The sequence below is a fragment of the Aquarana catesbeiana genome, linkage group LG13 (genome assembly GCF_042186555.1).
Source record: "Aquarana catesbeiana isolate 2022-GZ linkage group LG13, ASM4218655v1, whole genome shotgun sequence".
Classification (NCBI taxonomy): domain Eukaryota; kingdom Metazoa; phylum Chordata; class Amphibia; order Anura; family Ranidae; genus Aquarana; species Aquarana catesbeiana.
The window spans coordinates 187,426,493-187,445,133 of NC_133336.1; the positions used below are offsets into that span (position 1 = coordinate 187,426,493).

At 43.5% G+C, this 18,641-nt stretch overlaps 1 protein-coding gene across 2 annotated transcripts in view; it reads left to right on the top strand.

Moving 5' to 3' along the window:
- The window catches only part of OTUD7B (OTU deubiquitinase 7B), a 155,215-nt gene that overhangs the window by 112,312 nt on the left and 24,262 nt on the right, over window positions 1-18,641 (top strand). For both annotated transcript variants that reach the window (XR_012237055.1, XM_073609145.1), the window contains exons 4-8: window positions 7,083-7,184; window positions 7,270-7,397; window positions 10,190-10,302; window positions 11,396-11,523; window positions 18,105-18,254. Coding sequence is in view for 1 of the 2 variants with exons in the window: in XM_073609145.1 (XP_073465246.1) it covers window positions 7,083-7,184; window positions 7,270-7,397; window positions 10,190-10,302; window positions 11,396-11,523; window positions 18,105-18,254 (621 nt within the window). In the remaining variant the exon portion in view is untranslated. The remainder of the gene's footprint in view (window positions 1-7,082; window positions 7,185-7,269; window positions 7,398-10,189; window positions 10,303-11,395; window positions 11,524-18,104; window positions 18,255-18,641) is intronic.

Consider the following 18,641-nt stretch of genomic DNA (forward strand, 5'->3'; position numbering starts at 1 on the left):
ATGGCTCCCTCGCTGTTTCACATCCCCTCTGACACTCGGCATTTCTATCTAACCTCATGGAGCTGCAGGGACAGAATCCGCAGTGTACTGGGAGTCAGTTACACAAACAGTTGCTTGTGGTTCCCCCTTGGTATTTGGTTTGGCTGCTAGTACTGTGTTGGCATTATTGCCACAACAATTAAGAAGCTGCCATGTCAGGAAGAGCCAAGCCAGCACTGATCACTCAATCCCACTGAGGTCTTCACTACATGCTAAAGAGCCCATTTCTTAAAGGAGAAAGCAGACCTAATATTTCAATAGGTTGTAAAAGAACTCCAGCCTTTTCTTCTTTTTTTTTTTTTTTAAATTCCAAGATGTAGCATGCCTCTACCTTGTATTGTGAATCAGATGCCAACAATCATCTCCATAATATCCTCCTTTTATAATCCTAATGGCCTCTGCAGTCTGAACGGCTTGCTACGGCATTAAGCTTGTCTGCTCCATCCCATCCCATCCCACCAACGGGGCCCGCCTCTTTAATCTGTTTTCCCGCTGGCAATCCGTTCCTGTTGCATCTTGTTTGTGGGCATGCTTCTTCTTCTGTCCAGTGTTCTCTTTTTGTCTCCGGCTTCATAGGTGGGTGTTAGTTTTAGTGGACTGTATGTACATCAGGAACACCCACTCTTGTCACTCTCTGCCACGTCCGAGCAGCGCAGAGACTCCGCTACACTCCCGCCTTATTCACCGCTGCAAGGAGAGGTAAGGAATATGATGATTCCCAGCTCCTCCCACCAAACAAGAACTCAACGCACAGCATAGACTGGCAACAGGGACCCAGTGATGACATCACTGGGGTCTATAAACGGGTATAATTACACCATTGGACATTTTCATTTAAAAAAAAAAATGTGCATGTGTGTCAGCGGACAGGGGAACAAGCGAAAGGTATTTTATACATATAAATATACAACAGCAGCTATATACATAAACTTCAGCTTTAAAGCAGTAGTAAAGTTTTGTGAAAAAAAAAAAAGTTTTCTTCTGCAAGGCAATATCGTAATATGCTAGTTTGCACCTCATTATGTTATGATTTGTGCCTTGTGCTGGCTTTTTTTCTTTTTTTTTTTTATACAAAATCTGTCTCTGTCATCATTTTCTTCCTGATTGCACTACCTCTACCTCAGCCAATCAGAGAACATTGCATTCATTGAGTAAATGCAAAGTGATCTCTGAATGGCTCCCTTGCCGATCGGCTGACCTCCTGTGTTCAGAATGCTGCAGGGCAGTTCCTCGGCACGGGAACCAACCGCTACAGTGATTTCCAGCTTCTAGAGCAGGGGTCTCCAAACTTTCTAAGCAAAGGGACAATTTACTGTCCTTCAAGCTTTGGGGGGGGGGGTGCCTAGTGGGTGTGTAAAAAAAAAAAAAAAAAAAAAAAAAAAAAAAGCTCTGGGATCAGTGCCCCATCTTTCGTTTCAATATAAAAAACAGAAAAGATGCAGCGCTAAATGTATATATAAACCCTGGAATGTGATCCAGGGATGTGACCCAAACTATAACAAGCTAAGGAAAAAGTGCCAATTGCATATACAATCAGTAGGTGAACTGAGGAGAACAATAATATTAAAAAAAACTTTCAAAATGGTGACATAACCATGTGTACAGTGCTAATTGCATATATAATCAAGGAGTAATCCTAACGGTGTATAGGCAGTGAAAGCTAATATGATACTCAAACCAAAATATAAAGACCTGTGATGGTCACAAAATATTTCATAAATGGTACCATCTATGTGAGGAATAAAGTCCAAAATAGCAACATAAAAGTCACTAAAATAAAAATAAAGTTCATCATATCATATGCGATCTCTTGAACATAACACGATGAAAAATCGCATGGGAAACTGCAATGGATGGATGCAAAACAAGGTGATATTCACACACGACACCCGGGAACGTGCCTCCAGGGAAAGGGGGTGGGTACTCTTACCCGAAGATGTGGACCCCACACGTCAGGGGCGGTGAGTCAAACAAGCATGGACGATGTTCCAAAGTCGCTCTCCAGATCAAACTCCTTCAAATGGACTGGCGTGAATCCACGTACATCAGGCCGGAAGTAGCATAAACACTCGAGCCTCAATGATGATGTTCCTGGTATATGTAATACTTCAGAGGAACAGCATAGATCAGATGGAAAAAAAGAAGGCCTCCGCATAATGCATTTCAATCCAATATTAAAAAATGTATTTAAATGAAAGTACAACCATCGCTTCTAATGTGTACAAAAATTGATCACAAAACAAATAAAAAAGCGTGGTATACAAAGTTAAGAGCCGGCTATGTACCCATGTTTCAATGGAAGAAATGGTGTCCCATTGTTGAGATCAATTAGAAGACTAGTGCCCCTTTGTTGGTGTCAGTTGGAGGAATGGTGCCCCTTTGTTGGTGTCAGTTGGAGGAATGGTGCCCCTTTGTTGGTGTCAGTTGGAGGAATGGTGCCACTTTGTTGGTGTCAATTGGAGGAATGGTGCCCCTTTGTTGGTGTCAGTTGGAGGAATGGTGTCACTTTGTTGGTGTAAGTAGAAATGGTGCCCCAATGGCTAGATAAAGACAAGCAACGGGCCACAGTTTGGAGACCACTGTTCTAGAGGGATCCCACAGGTATGGTATATGTATGGGTTACATTGATCCAAGCTGGACCAATGAAACAATGTAAAAATGTCCATACCTGGAATTCTTCTTCTTTAAACTTTAGGTCTGTTTGTGAATGTTTTCAGATATGCGGGTTAAGGGTTTGGTTGAAGTTTGGCAAAGGGTTAATCCCAGGGTTGCACTGCAGCCTCGGCCTGCCTGGCAGATCTGTATTACTATCCACCTCTCTCTCTCTCTCCTGGAACTCTTCCATTTGGCTGCAGATGTACGGAGGGGAAAATGCCCCCCGTGGCTCTTTGTGGCCGTATTGTCCCCAGGAGCCATCTTACCAGCCGGGTGAAGCAGATTCCTTCCCCTGATATCTGCTGTTTTTATCTTCTCCTGGCTTGTGGTTGGGGCTGCAGCTCTAAAGTTTTTTTTTTTTAAATAGAAAAAACTGTTCCGGAGGCCGTAGCACTCGCAGGAATGCAAATCAGCTGCCGTGTCGGAAGTACTGTGACATTTTAATAATGCTAACCTTCTGCTTCAGCTGAGCTGAATAAACATATTTTTCTAGAAATGCCAGTAAACACTTTAGGCCGGGAGTTGGATGTCTCTTTTCAATCAATATTTATGGACCCGTTGTACTTATATTCTGCTGATTTTTGTTTTGACGATCAAATTTATTTTAGGAAGTTTATTTAAAGGGTAAGTGCATTTTTGCAACATAACCCATAATTGAATTGCCACCCGCCCACTTCGCTCTTTCCATTCAAATAGCCAATAGAATTTCAGACCTTCGATGCCAACATTCTGCCATTCTCACTGCCATGGATTGCACAGGGGGCCAAGTGGTGTTTAGAGATGGCGCCTCGAATTGATACGACACCGAATGCCAAATGGAGTAGGAAGGGGCCTGCAATAATTTTCACCTAGCTGGTTTCAAAAAGTGCGGAATAATTTTGGGCATACTGTTTAAAAATAAATGAATAAAGTGGGGGGATGTGGAAGAGTTCAAGTTGTATTTTAGACCAGTGGTCTCCAAACTGTGGCCCGAGGGCTAGATGAGGCTGTTTGCTTGCTTTTATTCACCACACTGTCAGCAGCAGTGGGGCAGAGTTCCTGACACCGACAGTGGGGCACTGTTCCTCCCACTGACGCCAATGATGGGACACTATTCCTCCCACTGACACCAATGATGGGACACTATTCCTCCCACTGACGCCAATGATGGGGCACTATTCCTCCCACTGACGCCGATGATGGGGCACTATTCCTCCCACTGACGCCAATGATGGGGCACTATTCCTCCCACTGACGCCAATGATGGGACACTATTCCTCCCACTGACGCCAATGATGGGACACTATTCCTCCCACTGACGCCAATGATGGGACACTATTCCTCCCACTGACGCCAATGATGGGACACTATTCCTCCCACTGACGCCAATGATGGGGCACTATTCCTCCCACTGACGCCAATGATGGGGCACCTCCTCCTAATTCTAAGGATGAGGCATTATTCCCACCACTGACTCCAGTTATGGGGCACTATTCCTCCCCCCTAATACCAAAGATGGGACACTATTTACTCCCATTGTCACCAGGACTTTTTCTACTTCTGCTGGCCACAGTCCAGCCCCCTAAAATTTGAAGAACAGTAAACTGGCCACTTGTTTAGAAAGTTTGGAGACCCTTGTTTTAGACTATTGCAGCTTTTAGAGCTTTATAGTAGAACAATCAGGATATGGCCCACTTTTGACCCTTGGCTCCCATGCACAGCAAAAATGCATACAAGTTTTTTAAAAACAATGCTTTTCTGTCATTGGCTTCATAAGTAAAGTTTACTTACTGTCCCTGGCGCTGAGGGAGGGGTCTAAGCAGATGGCACATGTCATATCCGATGTGTTTCCGAGGGTCGGAAAAAAAAAAAAAAAAAAAAACATTTCCCATGATTCCATAGGAGCGCTCAGGCTGGTGTGTGTGTGTGTGTGTGTGTGTGTGTGTGTGTGTGTGTGTGTGTGTGTGTGTGTGAGATAGAGTTGGACTGATAGAAGTGAAAATTGCCTCTGATGGATCTACCGTCAAGTGATTTTTGCTTCAAAGAAGCAAATCCATTTTTGAAGACTAGCATGGACGGACCCTGTTCTGGTCCTCCTACTCTGAGAGCGACCGAGGAAGCGCTCGCCAGTAGAGTCCCACCCAAAAGTGGAAGCGCCACATACCTGTCTCCCCCTACCCCCCCCCTCTCTTCTGGTGGCATCTTTTGGGGGGGGGGGGGGGGCACAGGTACCCGTCACCCACTTCCGAGAGACTGCACTGCAGCGACCTCGGTCCCTTTCCTTCATCTGCCGACGGGCCAGTTAGAAAGCGCAGCGAGCTTCGCACATGCGCAGTAGGTTTCCCTTTACCACGAATGGCGACGGCAGCACCTGAGAGCCGGTCGGAAAATTGGCTGGGGTGCCGACATCGTGGGATCGATGGACAGGTAAGTGTCCTAATATTAAAAGTCGGCAGCTACAGTATTTGTAGCTGCTGACTTTTTTTTTTCATTTTTTGGTGGGGGGGCAGCACTTCTCTTTAAGGACTTTTTGAAACATTTAATGTTTAAGAGCATCAAATACATTCACTGCATTTCAGGGGGACAACCTTCCCCTCATATTCAGGTCTTGGAACTGTCGGCTGCTGATGGGAGTTGCTTTGTCTTCATGAAGACATAACACAGATCCCTTTGTGTATTCTGTTGTGATTTTGTCAACATCAACTGCTCAAGTCCTGAAGAAGGGAAAGGCTTTTTTCCTCTGAAACACATTGGCTGTGTCTGATGCTCTTGACCATTAAATGTTTTTTTAAAAAAAAGTCCTTTAACCAAGATGAACATTTTGTACCAGGTGCTCCTCCGTACACAACCAAGAAAATTACATTCCATGTCTATTAGGGATGCACAGATACCAGAATCAGTGCCGATATCAAAGCATTTGCGCGAGTATTGGTACTCGCTCAAATGCTCTTGATACCAAAGACCGATACTTTGCGGTGCAATTTGCGTCCATACAAAATGAATGGGCGCAAATCGCTCTGCAAAGAATCACATGCGACTTCTTCAGGAATGCGGTGCAATTCCTGTCCGAGTTGCATGCGATTTTCCCCCACTGTTCTGTGTGTGTGTGTGTGTGTGTGTGTGTGTAGAAAGGGAAAAGCGGCATCTAGTTCGTAAAATTTTTTAGAACTTACATTAAGTACAGTTCAAATGCAAAATCTGCTTAGGTGTCCCGGTCCCACCAATGATGGCAAATCATGGTTGCTGGAGGTGCTCACGGGGCTGGAAGAGATGTAGGGGTGGTCTACCCCCAAGGTGACATTACTTCTGCCCTATACCTATGGGTTCCCAGAACTTCTTATCCAGCTCTGTGAGCACCTCCAGTGGCCATGATTTGCTATCATTGGTGGGCCCGGGACATCTATGCAGATTTTGCATTTGGCCAGATATGTACTTGAATGTGAGTTCTAACATTTTTAATAAACTGCCCACTAGATGGCACTTTTCCCTTTCTACGCACGCACCCACACGAGCAGCAGTGGGGGAAATCACATTTGATTCGGACAGGAACCGCACTGCATTCCTGTTCTAATTGCATGTGATACTTTGCAGTACTATTTGAGCCATTTTTTTTTCCGAGGCAAATCGCACCGCAAAGTATCGGTATTGACAAATACTTCCCCGAAAGTATCAATACTCTTACTCGCTAATAAAATAGCCAGCATCGGTGCAGCCCTAGTGGCTATGGGTGGGTTCAGATGGGTGATGTGGGAATTGTGCCCGCTTTCCATTCGAAGACTACTAGGGATACCAGAGCCAAAGGATACAAAAAACAGGAGAGAAGGGACCTCTATGGGGGGAGCAAAAACAGTGTGAAAAGAGGACTGTAAAATGAAAGAGATTGTTTTGGCACAAGCAAATACCTTCCCTATAAGGTGGTATTCCTATTGATCAAGTTCAGCTTTAAAAAGTATATGTATGGCCAAAACGTTCAATCTTCTTTTGGTTATAGTAGGGAAAATTGAGAAGCCCGGATTCGGTAAGATCACTATTGTGCTGCTCCTTGCCGGAGAGGAAGCCGTACCTGAAGACCTGCAGTGCAAGAATCTCTAAGCTTCTACTTCACCCATTCTGCAAGTCTGTGCTTTCTGCACCTCTGTTTTTTTCCTAAATATATTCCCCCACTGGTCATTAGGGGGGCAGCTCTGACAGGAAAGCAAAGCCCTGCTCCTCTGTCAAGATGGCTGCCCCCACACGGACGTAGTGCGGTGCACAAAGCATGGTAAATCGGTAATGGGGAAAAGATCAGCTGCAGGGAGCCAAAAATATTGGTAACCAGTCCTGTGTCATCTGCATATTTCTTGTGTACAGCCTCCAGAGTTTAGATCCTGTAAGACAACATAACTAAAGTGAACTTCCTGTCTTCACAGGTCGCCTCAACTGGTGGACACAGGTAGACCCGTCTTACCAGAGGCTCCTCCCTTTGGCAACCACAGGCGATGGAAACTGCTTGCTGCATGCTGCCTCTCTTGGTAAGTCCGTGTGTTTTATAGAACTGTTAATCGGAATTCAAAGATTTCACAAAATCCCTGACTGCGATTGCCTTTCTTGTTTTAGGTATGTGGGGCTTTCATGACAGAGACCTCATGCTCCGCAAATCTCTCTATACTTTGATGGACAAGGGTGTAGAGAAAGAGGCGCTGAAGCGGAGATGGCGGTTTCACCAAACTATGCAGAATAAGGAGGTATGGATGAGCACTTTTCTATTGGTGGCGTTTTTCTATTTGGTCCATATATAAGTCATGGTGGAAGAGATTACCCTCAGCATTTTTTTTTTCACACTTTTTTTACTTTCCCTTTTAAAAAAAAATGTGATCACTTGTATTCCTTTTACCTATCCCTTGTAGTAGGACATGGCAGGTCCTCTTTATGGAGAGATCTGGGGGGTCTAGAAGTTCCCACTTCTCTTCTATATGCTGGAAAGCCTGAGATAAAAAAATCTCAGGCTTCCCAGCAAAAAAAAAAAGGCAGTGTTTACATCTGAGGGGACCTCCTAGGGTCATAGAGATGACCGGGGACCATCTGGTCTATGGTCAGCTCTATGGGAAACCGCTTCTGCCAATGGGTGAATTCTCCGGCTCACCAATCGCACAGGAGCCGGTAGAAGCAGTGGGGGGGGGGGGAGTGTTTTCTTGTCATCTCCCACCGTCTGTAAAAGCAATCAAGCGTCTAAGCAGCCGCTATGGTGGCTTTTACTTTGCAGTACTTTGCACTGAAAAAAAAATATATCTGAATGATGCCTGCAGGTATCATTTGTATGTCTCCAATGAAATTCCAGGACGTCCTATGACATCTTACAGGTGGGAAGTGGTTAAAGACTAATAAGAAATCTTCTGCCTCAACCCATTCAGAGAAGATGGGCTGAACAGAAACAACACCTAAGTGCACATTCATCCTTAGATCCAATACATGCTTACCAGAACAATTTGACTTCCATATAATAAGTCAAAATGTGCCTGTACATGAGACTCACTGCTCAGTATGTGGTTGACATCCTCCCTTGTATGCTCCTGTCACTCCGAAGGCACAGACTCCACCATATCAAATGAAAGGAATGCCAAACAACCACATTGTGTAAATCCATAAAACTTAAAGTTTATTCAAATTAAAAATACTCACAATGTATAACCTCAAACAGTCCGTCCCAGGATTGAAGCGGCCACTTCTGGGTTTTGAGGTACGTGATGAAGTCACGAACGTTGGCTTCACCGTACGCGTTTTGTCACGATTGATCTCTTCCAAGGCGGAATGCAGCGCTGAATAGTGTATGTGTGTGTATGTAAATATACATATACACAGGAAGTCCCCGAGTTACGAACGAGTCCTACTTATGAATGGCCTCAAATGCTGGCCACTTGTGCTCCACGCTGGTCCTGGATACCTTTCGAGCACCTCCGGACACATCCCACACTGCCATACTATGCCCCAGATAACATAACAAGCGCCCAGAACATCCCACAGGCAGCAGTTACACTTACGAATGCAATATATATATATATATATATATATAATATATATTAGTATAAATATATATATATTAGTATAAATTAGTATATACACTAGTTGGCGATGCACTTTGCTAACCCTTTTTCTTTTTTTTTGTCAACCCATATCAGTTGATGTGATGGCAGCTTATATTCACCCTGAAACATGATTTTGATTTTAAACAAAGTATGCTCATTCAACCCAGACCTAAGCGTTAAAAAAAAGAAAATTAAAAATTCTACACAATTTTTTTTTTTTTTTTTTTAACAGCTTTTATTTGATAATATCCAGCCAAGTTTTTGATGGGAAGCATCATTTTAGTGTTGTGAAGAAAGGGACAAGTTGCTGACTAAAATTAGAACTTTATATCTGTAACACAATTAGTAGTTTTAAAATTAGCGCTGGTCAGACCGCAGTAAGTTTTTGACTTTAGAATATAAAGAAAATGAAGTCGTTCTTGAAGGACCAAACCACCAAAAAGAAAACCTTGTTTGCCCCAAAAAGCGATTGTGTTTGTTTAATAGGCCCGTAGCAAAAATGGGAAATTGGCACTGGAGCTTAGCTGGTCCATTTGGCTTCTTTTACACTTGTGCTGTATGAGACTGGCTGCTGAGGGGGGAATAAAATGTTATTGTACTTCTGACCAGCACCGCTACTTTTGGCAGGGAATCTGAAAGTCTGACCACCATTGTAACAAAGAGCCACTGTCTGCACTGGTGACAAAGGGCCTGATGTATGACAAGTCTGCTAAAGGAATAATGTCTTTATTTTTAAACCTTCATTGTTAAAATTACAATTTTAAACTGGATGTTACGGGCAATAATAATTTGAACCTTTAGCACACACGTCATGCCTAAGGCACAGACGGTTTTACAAAAAAAAGCATATTTTGGCTTTGTTGGCTTCTTCCTGTGTGCTACATGACCTGAATCGGGAACATACAAAAAGACCAACTTACTGTCCCCTTTTCTATGACGTGTCCTAAAAAGGAGCCCTCTATCCCCCATATAGTCACCTGTGCCCCCTCACAGCTCCTTGCTCCCCCTGCAGCTGGTGTATAGATTGGCTGTATTGGTGACTCAGGGGAGTGGTGTTACCCTTCTGCTTGTATGACTAGCCATGGGCTAGACCTGAGTGCTGCCACAGGGGAGCAGATCACATTGTCACCCATAACTGTAAGTCCCAGGTAATCTCAATGGCTGCTAAGGAGCTGCGGGGGGGTGCAGGTAAGGTGAACATACGAGGGTCAGAATGGGGGTGCCATTGTCTCCTTGAAGCAGAACTCCAGTATTTTGGTCACATGACATCCTCGGGTATTCCTCCTCTTGTTTTCGAGGAGGAGGTAGGGGATTTGCTTTGGACCGCACTGAAGTGGAAGTGAGTATTGCAGCGAAAGCTGTTTTTTTATATTTTTCAACATGCTGGGCTATTTTTTATTTTTTTTCTATGAAACTGGAGTTTTAAACAACTTTTGTTTTTCCTCTTGTCACAGTCTGGCCTGGTCTACACGGAAGAGGAGTGGCAGAAAGAGTGGAATGATTTAATAAAGCTGGCCTCTAGTGAGCCACGGATGCATTATGGCACCAACGGTGGCAATGGTGGAGGGTGAGTGACTTGTTATGTTCAGGATACAAAAGAATATATTTTCTGATAACTGCTGTAAAGCTGAATTCCAGGAATTCAGCCACCCTGTAACAACTGCAGGAATACCATGAGTTAAATGGAACGAGGTGCCTTCCACCTCCTAGACTTATCTCTATTATTCATATCTTGTGCTCCAGGAAGATAACTTCTTGAGCTCCAATGCTGCTCACTTTGGCCTAAGTGTCTTCAAGAGCACAGTCGCTGGAACTGTTATGCCCGCCCCTCCCCTCCTTCTGCCCATTCACAGAAGGCTTTGTATTATGTGAAGTAATTCGCAAATTACAAAGGCTTCTGTAAATGGGTAGCAGAGGGGAGGGGCGGGCATAGCTGCTCTATGTGCTTCTCTCCTCTCTCACAGCTGCCAGTGTCATGTATCCTTTGGGGAGTGCAATAAACCTGTCACATATAAGTAGTAAAGATAAGTCCAGAAGGTGACATAACTGGACTTAACTCATAGTGTGCCTGTACTTTTTGCAAAGTTTCTGAATTTTTGGAATTCAGCAGTAAATGGTGCTATTGGTTTTACTTTTTAGGGTGCATTTACACTTGCAAATGCAGCAGCTCAGGGGTTCCCGCTATTAGCTGCAAGTAGGCCACCCTATTAAATGCAATGGAAGGCTGTCGGCTCTTGCATGTAACTGCTCAAGCAGCGATCACATGCGTGTGATCAGCCCTGGATGCAAACTGCTTCTTTTTTTTTCCCATACCTCTAACAGAGGTCATATGTCAAAGGTAATCTATCTATTGGTCCACTCCTATTCCTTTACTTTTCAGAGAAGAGAAGTCATTGTGCTTGATATGAGCAAATCAAAAGAACTAGAAGTGACTGCTTTGACGAACACAGCTAATCAGATTCCTCCTTTTATTTACCAGCTTGCACAAGTAAAAAAAACAAATAACTGAATTGTAATTGGCTACTGGAGAAATCAACACGTTCTTCCCTCCAGTGTCTATGAATTAGATTCAGCAGCAGGGAGGACATGGAGATAATTGTGTTTTGGGAAGTTGATCATGGATAGTGCTGTGAAAGTAATAAACTCTCTCTGTGTGACAGGATTGACAGCGTAGAGGAGCCGGTGTACGAGAGCCTGGAGGAGTTTCACGTCTTTGTACTTGCACATGTCCTTAAGAGACCCATAGTGGTGGTGGCAGACACCATGCTGAGGGATTCTGGTGGAGAAGGTAATTAATTGCTTTTTTTTTGTTTTCTATGTGATGCTCTATTTCAAATAAACTATATAACCAAAGGTTTGAGGACACATGGCCTACCATCACACCAATCATATTGAGTTTCCAGTGAAGGGCACTGTAAATTCTACACCATACAAACACATTTAGACTATTGTGTGATCCGTACCTTTTCTGTTCCAGCATGACTGTGCCCCTATCCACAAAGCCAGCTCCCAAAAGACATGGTTTGGTGTGGAGCAGTGGTCTCCAAACTGCGACCCAGGGACCGCTTGCTTGCATTTTTCCTGCCCTTGGGGCAGTTTTTTTCCCCCTGATACAAGCCCCTATTCCTTCCACTGGCGCCAACGTTGGGGCCCTATTCCTTCCACTGGCGCCAACGTTGGGGCCCTATTCCTTCCACTGGCGCCAACGTTGGGGCCCTATTCCTTCCACTGGTGCCAACGATGGGGCCCTATTCCTTCCACTGGCGCCAACGATGGGGCCCTATTCCTTCCACTGGCGCCAACGATGGGGCCCTATCCCTGACCGAATACCAAAGATGCATTGTTTACGCCCACTGACGCCAGGACAATTTCTACTCCCAATGGCCACAGTCTGGCCCACCTAAAGTCTGAAGGCCATTAAACTGGACCTTTGTTCTGAAGGTTTGGAGACCCCTGGTGTGGAGGAACTTGAGTGGCCTGCAGAAAGCCCTGACCTCAACCCTACTGAACACCTTTAGGGTGAATTGGAATACTGAGAACCAAGTCTTCCCTTCCAACAACGCCTGACTTAAAAAATTACCTTTTGGCTGGCTAAGCGCAAATTCCACCACTCCAAATTCTTGTGGGAAGCCTTTTTAGAATGTCCTTATTGGACTCCTGCGTTGTCACCCTGTCACATGCACCTGTGGTAGGGACTTCAAGCGGATATGCCAATACATATAGGCAGATGGCAACCACCCCAAATTATAACTAACCTTTGCAGTAAGGTGCACATGGAAGGAATGGGCTCCCTCCAGACAAACCTGCCCTTAATTTTATCCACTGCTATATGCAATCTGAAGAATCCTCAAAAATAGGACCGCAGTATACAGAGAGTCACCTTTCCAGCAGGACAACTGCTTGCAAAGAAGAATGAGCAAATTTTTCACTCTCTAGATGAGCAAAGCTGGTAGAGACATCCCTACAAAGAATTGCAGTTGTAATTGCAGTGAAAGGAAGTTAAAGTATTGACTCAGGGGGGCTGAATACAAATGCACGCCACACTTTCCAAATTTTGAAAACCATTTATCATTTTCTTTCCAGTGCCAGTTTGTGTTGGTCTATCACAAAAAATCAGAATAAAATACGTTTTACGTTTTTGGTTGTAACATGACACAACGGGGAAAATATTAAGGGGGTATGAATACTTTTTCAAGACACTGCAATAGATTCAACCTAAAGCAGGCAGTAGCTGTTAGTATGCTGTTGGGAAAGGAGGATAACAGCAAGTTAAGTAGTTCATCTGAATTCAGGCCCTGTTCAAAGTGTTCCCGCTCACAATTATTTATTTATTTTGCCCCATTTTTTCGTTTTTGTGTCGAACATAGAGCTGCCCTATGGGCGTCCATTGCCCAAAAGAAGCTCCTTCTCCTTTTTGGGGGAAAAGCTTAGCTCGATTTTTAAACACGTTTTGGTTCACGACAAACACAAAATTGCAGTGTTTCAGGTGCCATTGTTCCTGATGTGGTTCCCACGTTTTGACAGTGATTTGAAATTGTGACATTGTGCCAGCTATGCCAACTCTCGTAATGTGAACAGGGCCTCAGTGTTGCATATATCATTGGAACTGGGTTAAATTTATAGCCGTCACAATGCAACACACATCACCACCACCCTCAAAACGCCTTTGTGTTGATTATGCTTGTCCTGTTATATCTGATAGTGAAATTCTTTCCACATGCTATGAATAGAAAGTGGTGACTGACAGACATACCTCCCCCTGCCCTCTGCCTACCTGCTCTATATCTGTATACACTGCCTGCAGGCTACTCTACTTTTTTTTTTTTCTTCAACCTATGACTTGTATTTTCCCCCTAGGCCAAGGAAGTTCTGTTACGCTTATTTAGTTTATAGATTTGTAATATGTACCATGTCACAGTTTATGTTGCAAGTCTTTTCATTATCTTATTTCTTGTTCTATACCTCAAGGTTTTATGATTTGACCTTTAAGCGGTTCTCTGGAATTGCTGCTTGTCCTTCTTGTTTCACCTTGTTATCCTTGAAGTTCTGAGAATGGGCTGTTCTTTCTACAGCTTGAGATTCTGTACTTCTCCTTCTTGCTCTGGGTTTGCTTGCATGATGTTCCTCCAAGTTTGTCTTGGAGCCCTGGTTTTGCTTGTTGTTTTCTAGTTTTGCCTGCTTGCCCAGCTCATTGAGGATCTCTGGTGTTGACTGGCTCTTTGAGATTCCCGAGTTTTATACCTGCTTGCCTTGCTCTTTGAGGTTCTCGAGTTAAAACTGCTTGCCTTGGGTTTGTTTGCTTGACGTTCCCCCCATTCTTGTCTGTTCTGTTTGTTGAATCTTGGTGCCCGGTTGTTGCCTGCTTTCCACTTTCCAGCTCATTGGGGAACCCTGGTGTTGCCTGCTTGCCTGGCTCTTTGGGGCTCCCTAGTTTTATATCTGCTTGCCTTGGGTTTGCTTGCTTAAGGTTCCCCCATTTTTGGCTGTCTAATTTGTTGAATTTTGATGCCCGGGTGTTGCCTGCTTCTTTAAAGTGGATGTAAACCCTCACATATACCCAGTGAAGTGAACAGCCTCAGATGATACACAGGGATGAAACAAATCTCCCTACATACGTTTTAATTGCATATCTGCTGTCTTCATCTTTATATATTCTTTAGAAAGTTCAGATCCTGTTATAGATTTTCTATTCCTGTTCAGCACTGAGTGAAGTCTGGGCACACATCCAAGACAGCTGATTGGAGAAAAGGCACACACCCCCCAATCCACATAGGCAGAGACTCTCAGAGCTGTTCTGGGAATAGTTTAGTTGTCTGCTAATCTATTTATAGCAACCTCCCTAACACAAAATTCAGCCTTGTTTTATCTCTGTTGACAGAGAACTTGTCAGAAGTTATCATGCTTATAACAGAAGAATGGAGCAGGAGAAAGCCACAGGACTTATGTGCTTTGAAAAGAGATAAGAAAACACTGCAGATATGTGCCCAGCTCAAGTTTCATTAATTTACATCCACTTTAGGCCTCATGCACACTGGACGTTATAATAACGTTCTAAAAATGGCAGTAGCTTTGTAGTGAGTTTTTCAACCTTTTTGCAATAGCATTTTTAAGCTTTTTTTTTTTTTTTTTTTTTTTCAATAGAATAAAAAACTTTAAATGCTGGTGAGCTGCATTTTTTGAGTGTTTATCTGCGTTTTTCTGCATTAGAGCTTTTTTACAGCTGAAAAACTCCTCTTAGAACCGGGGTTTTTTTACAGCCAAAAACAATTACAAACAGCCTTATGTGTGCATGGACACATAGGATAACATGCTGGAGAGTTTAGCAATTTTCCAATGGATCAAAAACGTCAAATGCTGATGAGCCACGTTTTTGTGCGTGTTTTGGCATTTATCAGTGTTTTTTGGTGTTAGACCCACTAGTTTTTTTTTTTTTAAGCCAAAAACTGCTGATGACAGACTATGTGTGCATGGACACATAGGATAACATGATGGGGAGTTTATTGACTGTAGAAAAAAATGTCTGAAGCCAAAAACAGCAGCTGTAAAAAGTGTAAAAACATTTAAAAATGTCCAGTGTGCATGAGGCCTTAAAGTTTCCAGCTCATTGAGGATCTCTGGCGTTGCCTGCTTGCCTGGCTCTTTGAGTTTCCCTAGTTATACCTGCTTGCCTTGGGTTTGCTTGCTTGACGTTACCCTGTTTTTATCTTATTTCTTGAATCGTGGAGCCTGGATGTTGCCTGCTTTTTTAAAGTTTCCAATTTTGCCTACTTGCCACAATTTTGGGGTTCCCTGATATGTCTAATTGCCCAGCTCTTAGAGGTTCCCAGGTTTTCCTGCTTTCTCATGTCGCGGTTCCCAGGTTTAGCTCGTTTTCCAAGCTCATTGATGTTGCTAGGTTTTGCCTGATTACTCAGCTCATTGAGCGTCTGACGGTCCCTGGGTTTGCATGGATACTCAGCTCTTCGAGGTTCTCAGGTTTTGCTTGTTACCAAACTTGTTGATTCTCCTAGGTTTGGTCTGGTTATTCAGCACGTTGAGGTTCACTGGGTTTGTCTGTTATCACAGCTCATTGATATTCCCAGAATTTGCTTGTTCACCAAGCTTGTTGCTGTTCCTAGGTTTTGCCTGATCGCTGAACTCATTGAGGTTCTCTAGAATTGTCTGCTCAGTTCCTTGATGTTTTCTTGCTTCCTCATCTCATTGAGGTTCCCAGGTTTAGCTTGTTTACCAAGCTCATTGATGATTCTAGGTTTTGCTTGATTACTTGGCTTGTTGAGACTCCCTGTGTTTGCATTCTTACTCAGCTGTTGGAGGTTCTCCAGGTTTTGCTTGCTACCAAACTTGATTTTCTTAGGCTTGGTTTGGTTCTCCAGCACGCTGAGGTTCACTGGCTTTGTCTGCTATCTCAACTCATTAAGGTTCCCAGGTTTTGCATGTTCACCGAGCTTGTTGATGTACCTAGGTTATGCCTGATCCCCAAACTCATTGAGGTTCTCAGGATTTGTCTGCTTGCTCAGCTCCTTGAAGTTCTGTGGGGTTCCCTGGGTATTTTCTGCTTGTCCAACATGCTTTTAGTGTGCTAGCCTTAAAGCGGGGGTCCACCTATCTATCGTTTTTTTTTTTTTTTTTTTTTTTTTTTAGTTCATTCACAAACTTTTCTTTTCAGCATTACATACAGACATATTGTGTGTAATATGTCCGCCTGTGTCAGATTTCGTCGGAAAGAATAACTTATATTATTCACTGCAGGCAGTTTCCATCTTCATTGTGGGCATTTGAAGCCCACAAGCATTTATTTCCTGGATGTGGTGAATGCTGTGCTACCAGCATTCACCACTCGTTCCCGCACATGCTCAGTGGCATCCTGGGAAGCCTAAAACTAGCTCCCAGGAGACTGTGCGGAGTCTGAGAGAGGCTAGAAACACGCCTACTCCCACGGGAGGAGAACCAGGAAGTGCAAAGAAGAATAGAAAAATAAAAGGTAATTACGGCGATTTAAATGTTTTTAAATGGCATGTCAGCATCTAGGCAAGGAAGAGAATACATACAGATATTGTTCAAAATTTGGGTGGAACCCCGCTTTAATCTACAAAACATCTTCTAGGTTTGTCATCTCCTTCACTTTAATACACTGTATAAACTTGTTCTTTGCCTTGGGATACCCAGGTTTTGCCATCTTACTCTGTATTTCTCCATGAAGGTTGTGCTGTGTGATTTTTCTTCATTTGTCTGACGTTTTCTTCAAATACATGAAATTAAATCTCAAGCTCATTTTAGTTGCTTTTTCCAGTGGTGGCCTCATGTCCTCAGAATCATTGGAATACTTTGGATCCAGCCAATATCACAAAGATCTGGTTGTAGGTTCATTGTTTAAGGGAAAACTGTCCTGAGAGAAACATGGAGCCTGTTATTGTTGACTTCATTCTGCATATATATTCAAAATGCTCACCATCTAGCCTCATGAAAACAGCGAGTCCTTTATCAGAACAAGCATGAAGATGAGGCATTCTGACCTTCCAGATCTGCATGCTTGTTCTTCGTTGTTGAAGTTATGGGGTCTGCATAGTAGTCAGGGAGCTAGCATTTTCTGAAGGAGGTCAGTAATGGCCGTTCCCGTATTTTACTCAGGAAAGGTTTACTTTAAGCTGTGAATAAATGGTAAAATCGTTATGTATATTATCCCACGTACCACAAATATTTTGATTAAACAACCTCATGGATGGCCATAGAGGCAGATACGCTAAATAATCCTCAGTCTGCTTAAAGTAGTTTGAATTCATTGAGGTAAAAAGCCTTAAGTGTCCAAGACACCCCCCCTCCCCCATACTTACCTGAGCCCAATCTTAAACCAGCGATCTGCACAAGAGCAACGGCTCTCTCCCTCTTCACAGGGCAGATTGATAGTGGCAGGAACCATTGGCGGCTGCTGCTGTCAATCAAATCCTATTACAAGGGGGCTGGGCAAATCCACTGTCTTTGTCTATGGACGCAGGAAGTGCCAAAGTACCCCTTTTAGCAAGCGGACAGTGGGGATTTAGGTGGGGGCATGAGGAACTGGGAGCGCTGACAGGGGACCCCAGAAGAGGAGGATCAGGGCATGTTTGTTGCGTCCAATAAAATTTTTCTCATTAGTTTGCAGTTTCTTGGCTTTTCTTATCCAATTTTTTGAACTGGATCAGTTTACATGTATATTAGATCTATGCTTTAAATTTGGTAAATTGTTAAATCTGTAGCATGGGTGGCCACCTTTAGTTACTTTTCTTATCGATGTGCAGTTTATTTTTTACCTTGTATAATGTTCCTCTGATGTCCTGATATTGTACAGGTTTGGTGCTTTTAGAGTTAACACTGATCTCTCTGTATGTGCAGCCTTCGCTCCAATACCCTTTGGGGGCATCTACCTTCCCCTGGAGGTTCCACCCACCAAGTGCCACAGCTCCCCGCTTGTGCTGGCCTATGACCAAGCCCACTTCTCTGCTCTGGTGTCCATGGAGCAAAATGAGCAAAGCAAGGATCAAGGTAAATTTCTAACATGGTCCAGTACCACAGTATTACTGGTGGGAGAAAAGAGAGCACCTGAAAATGTATCAAATGGTGGTTTTGTGTAACTGTAGTGTATTTTCTGTATATTCAGTTATTAGTGGACCTTCCTATATTCTTATGTCATGTGTTTTTTATATATAAAGTGTATATATGTATGTGTATATATAAATATGCGCATTTTGTTTTATTAGTAGGTATTAGATACCTGCACAAAACAACCAGCTTTGGAAATCGATAGGAAGTAAAAAAAAACTTCTTGTAACCGCTTGCTGACCGCATGACGAGAATGCACGGCGGCAAAGCAGCCTCCCTTGCGTGGGATCATGTACCTAGTACATGAGCTGCGTGCTTTGGCAGGGGGCA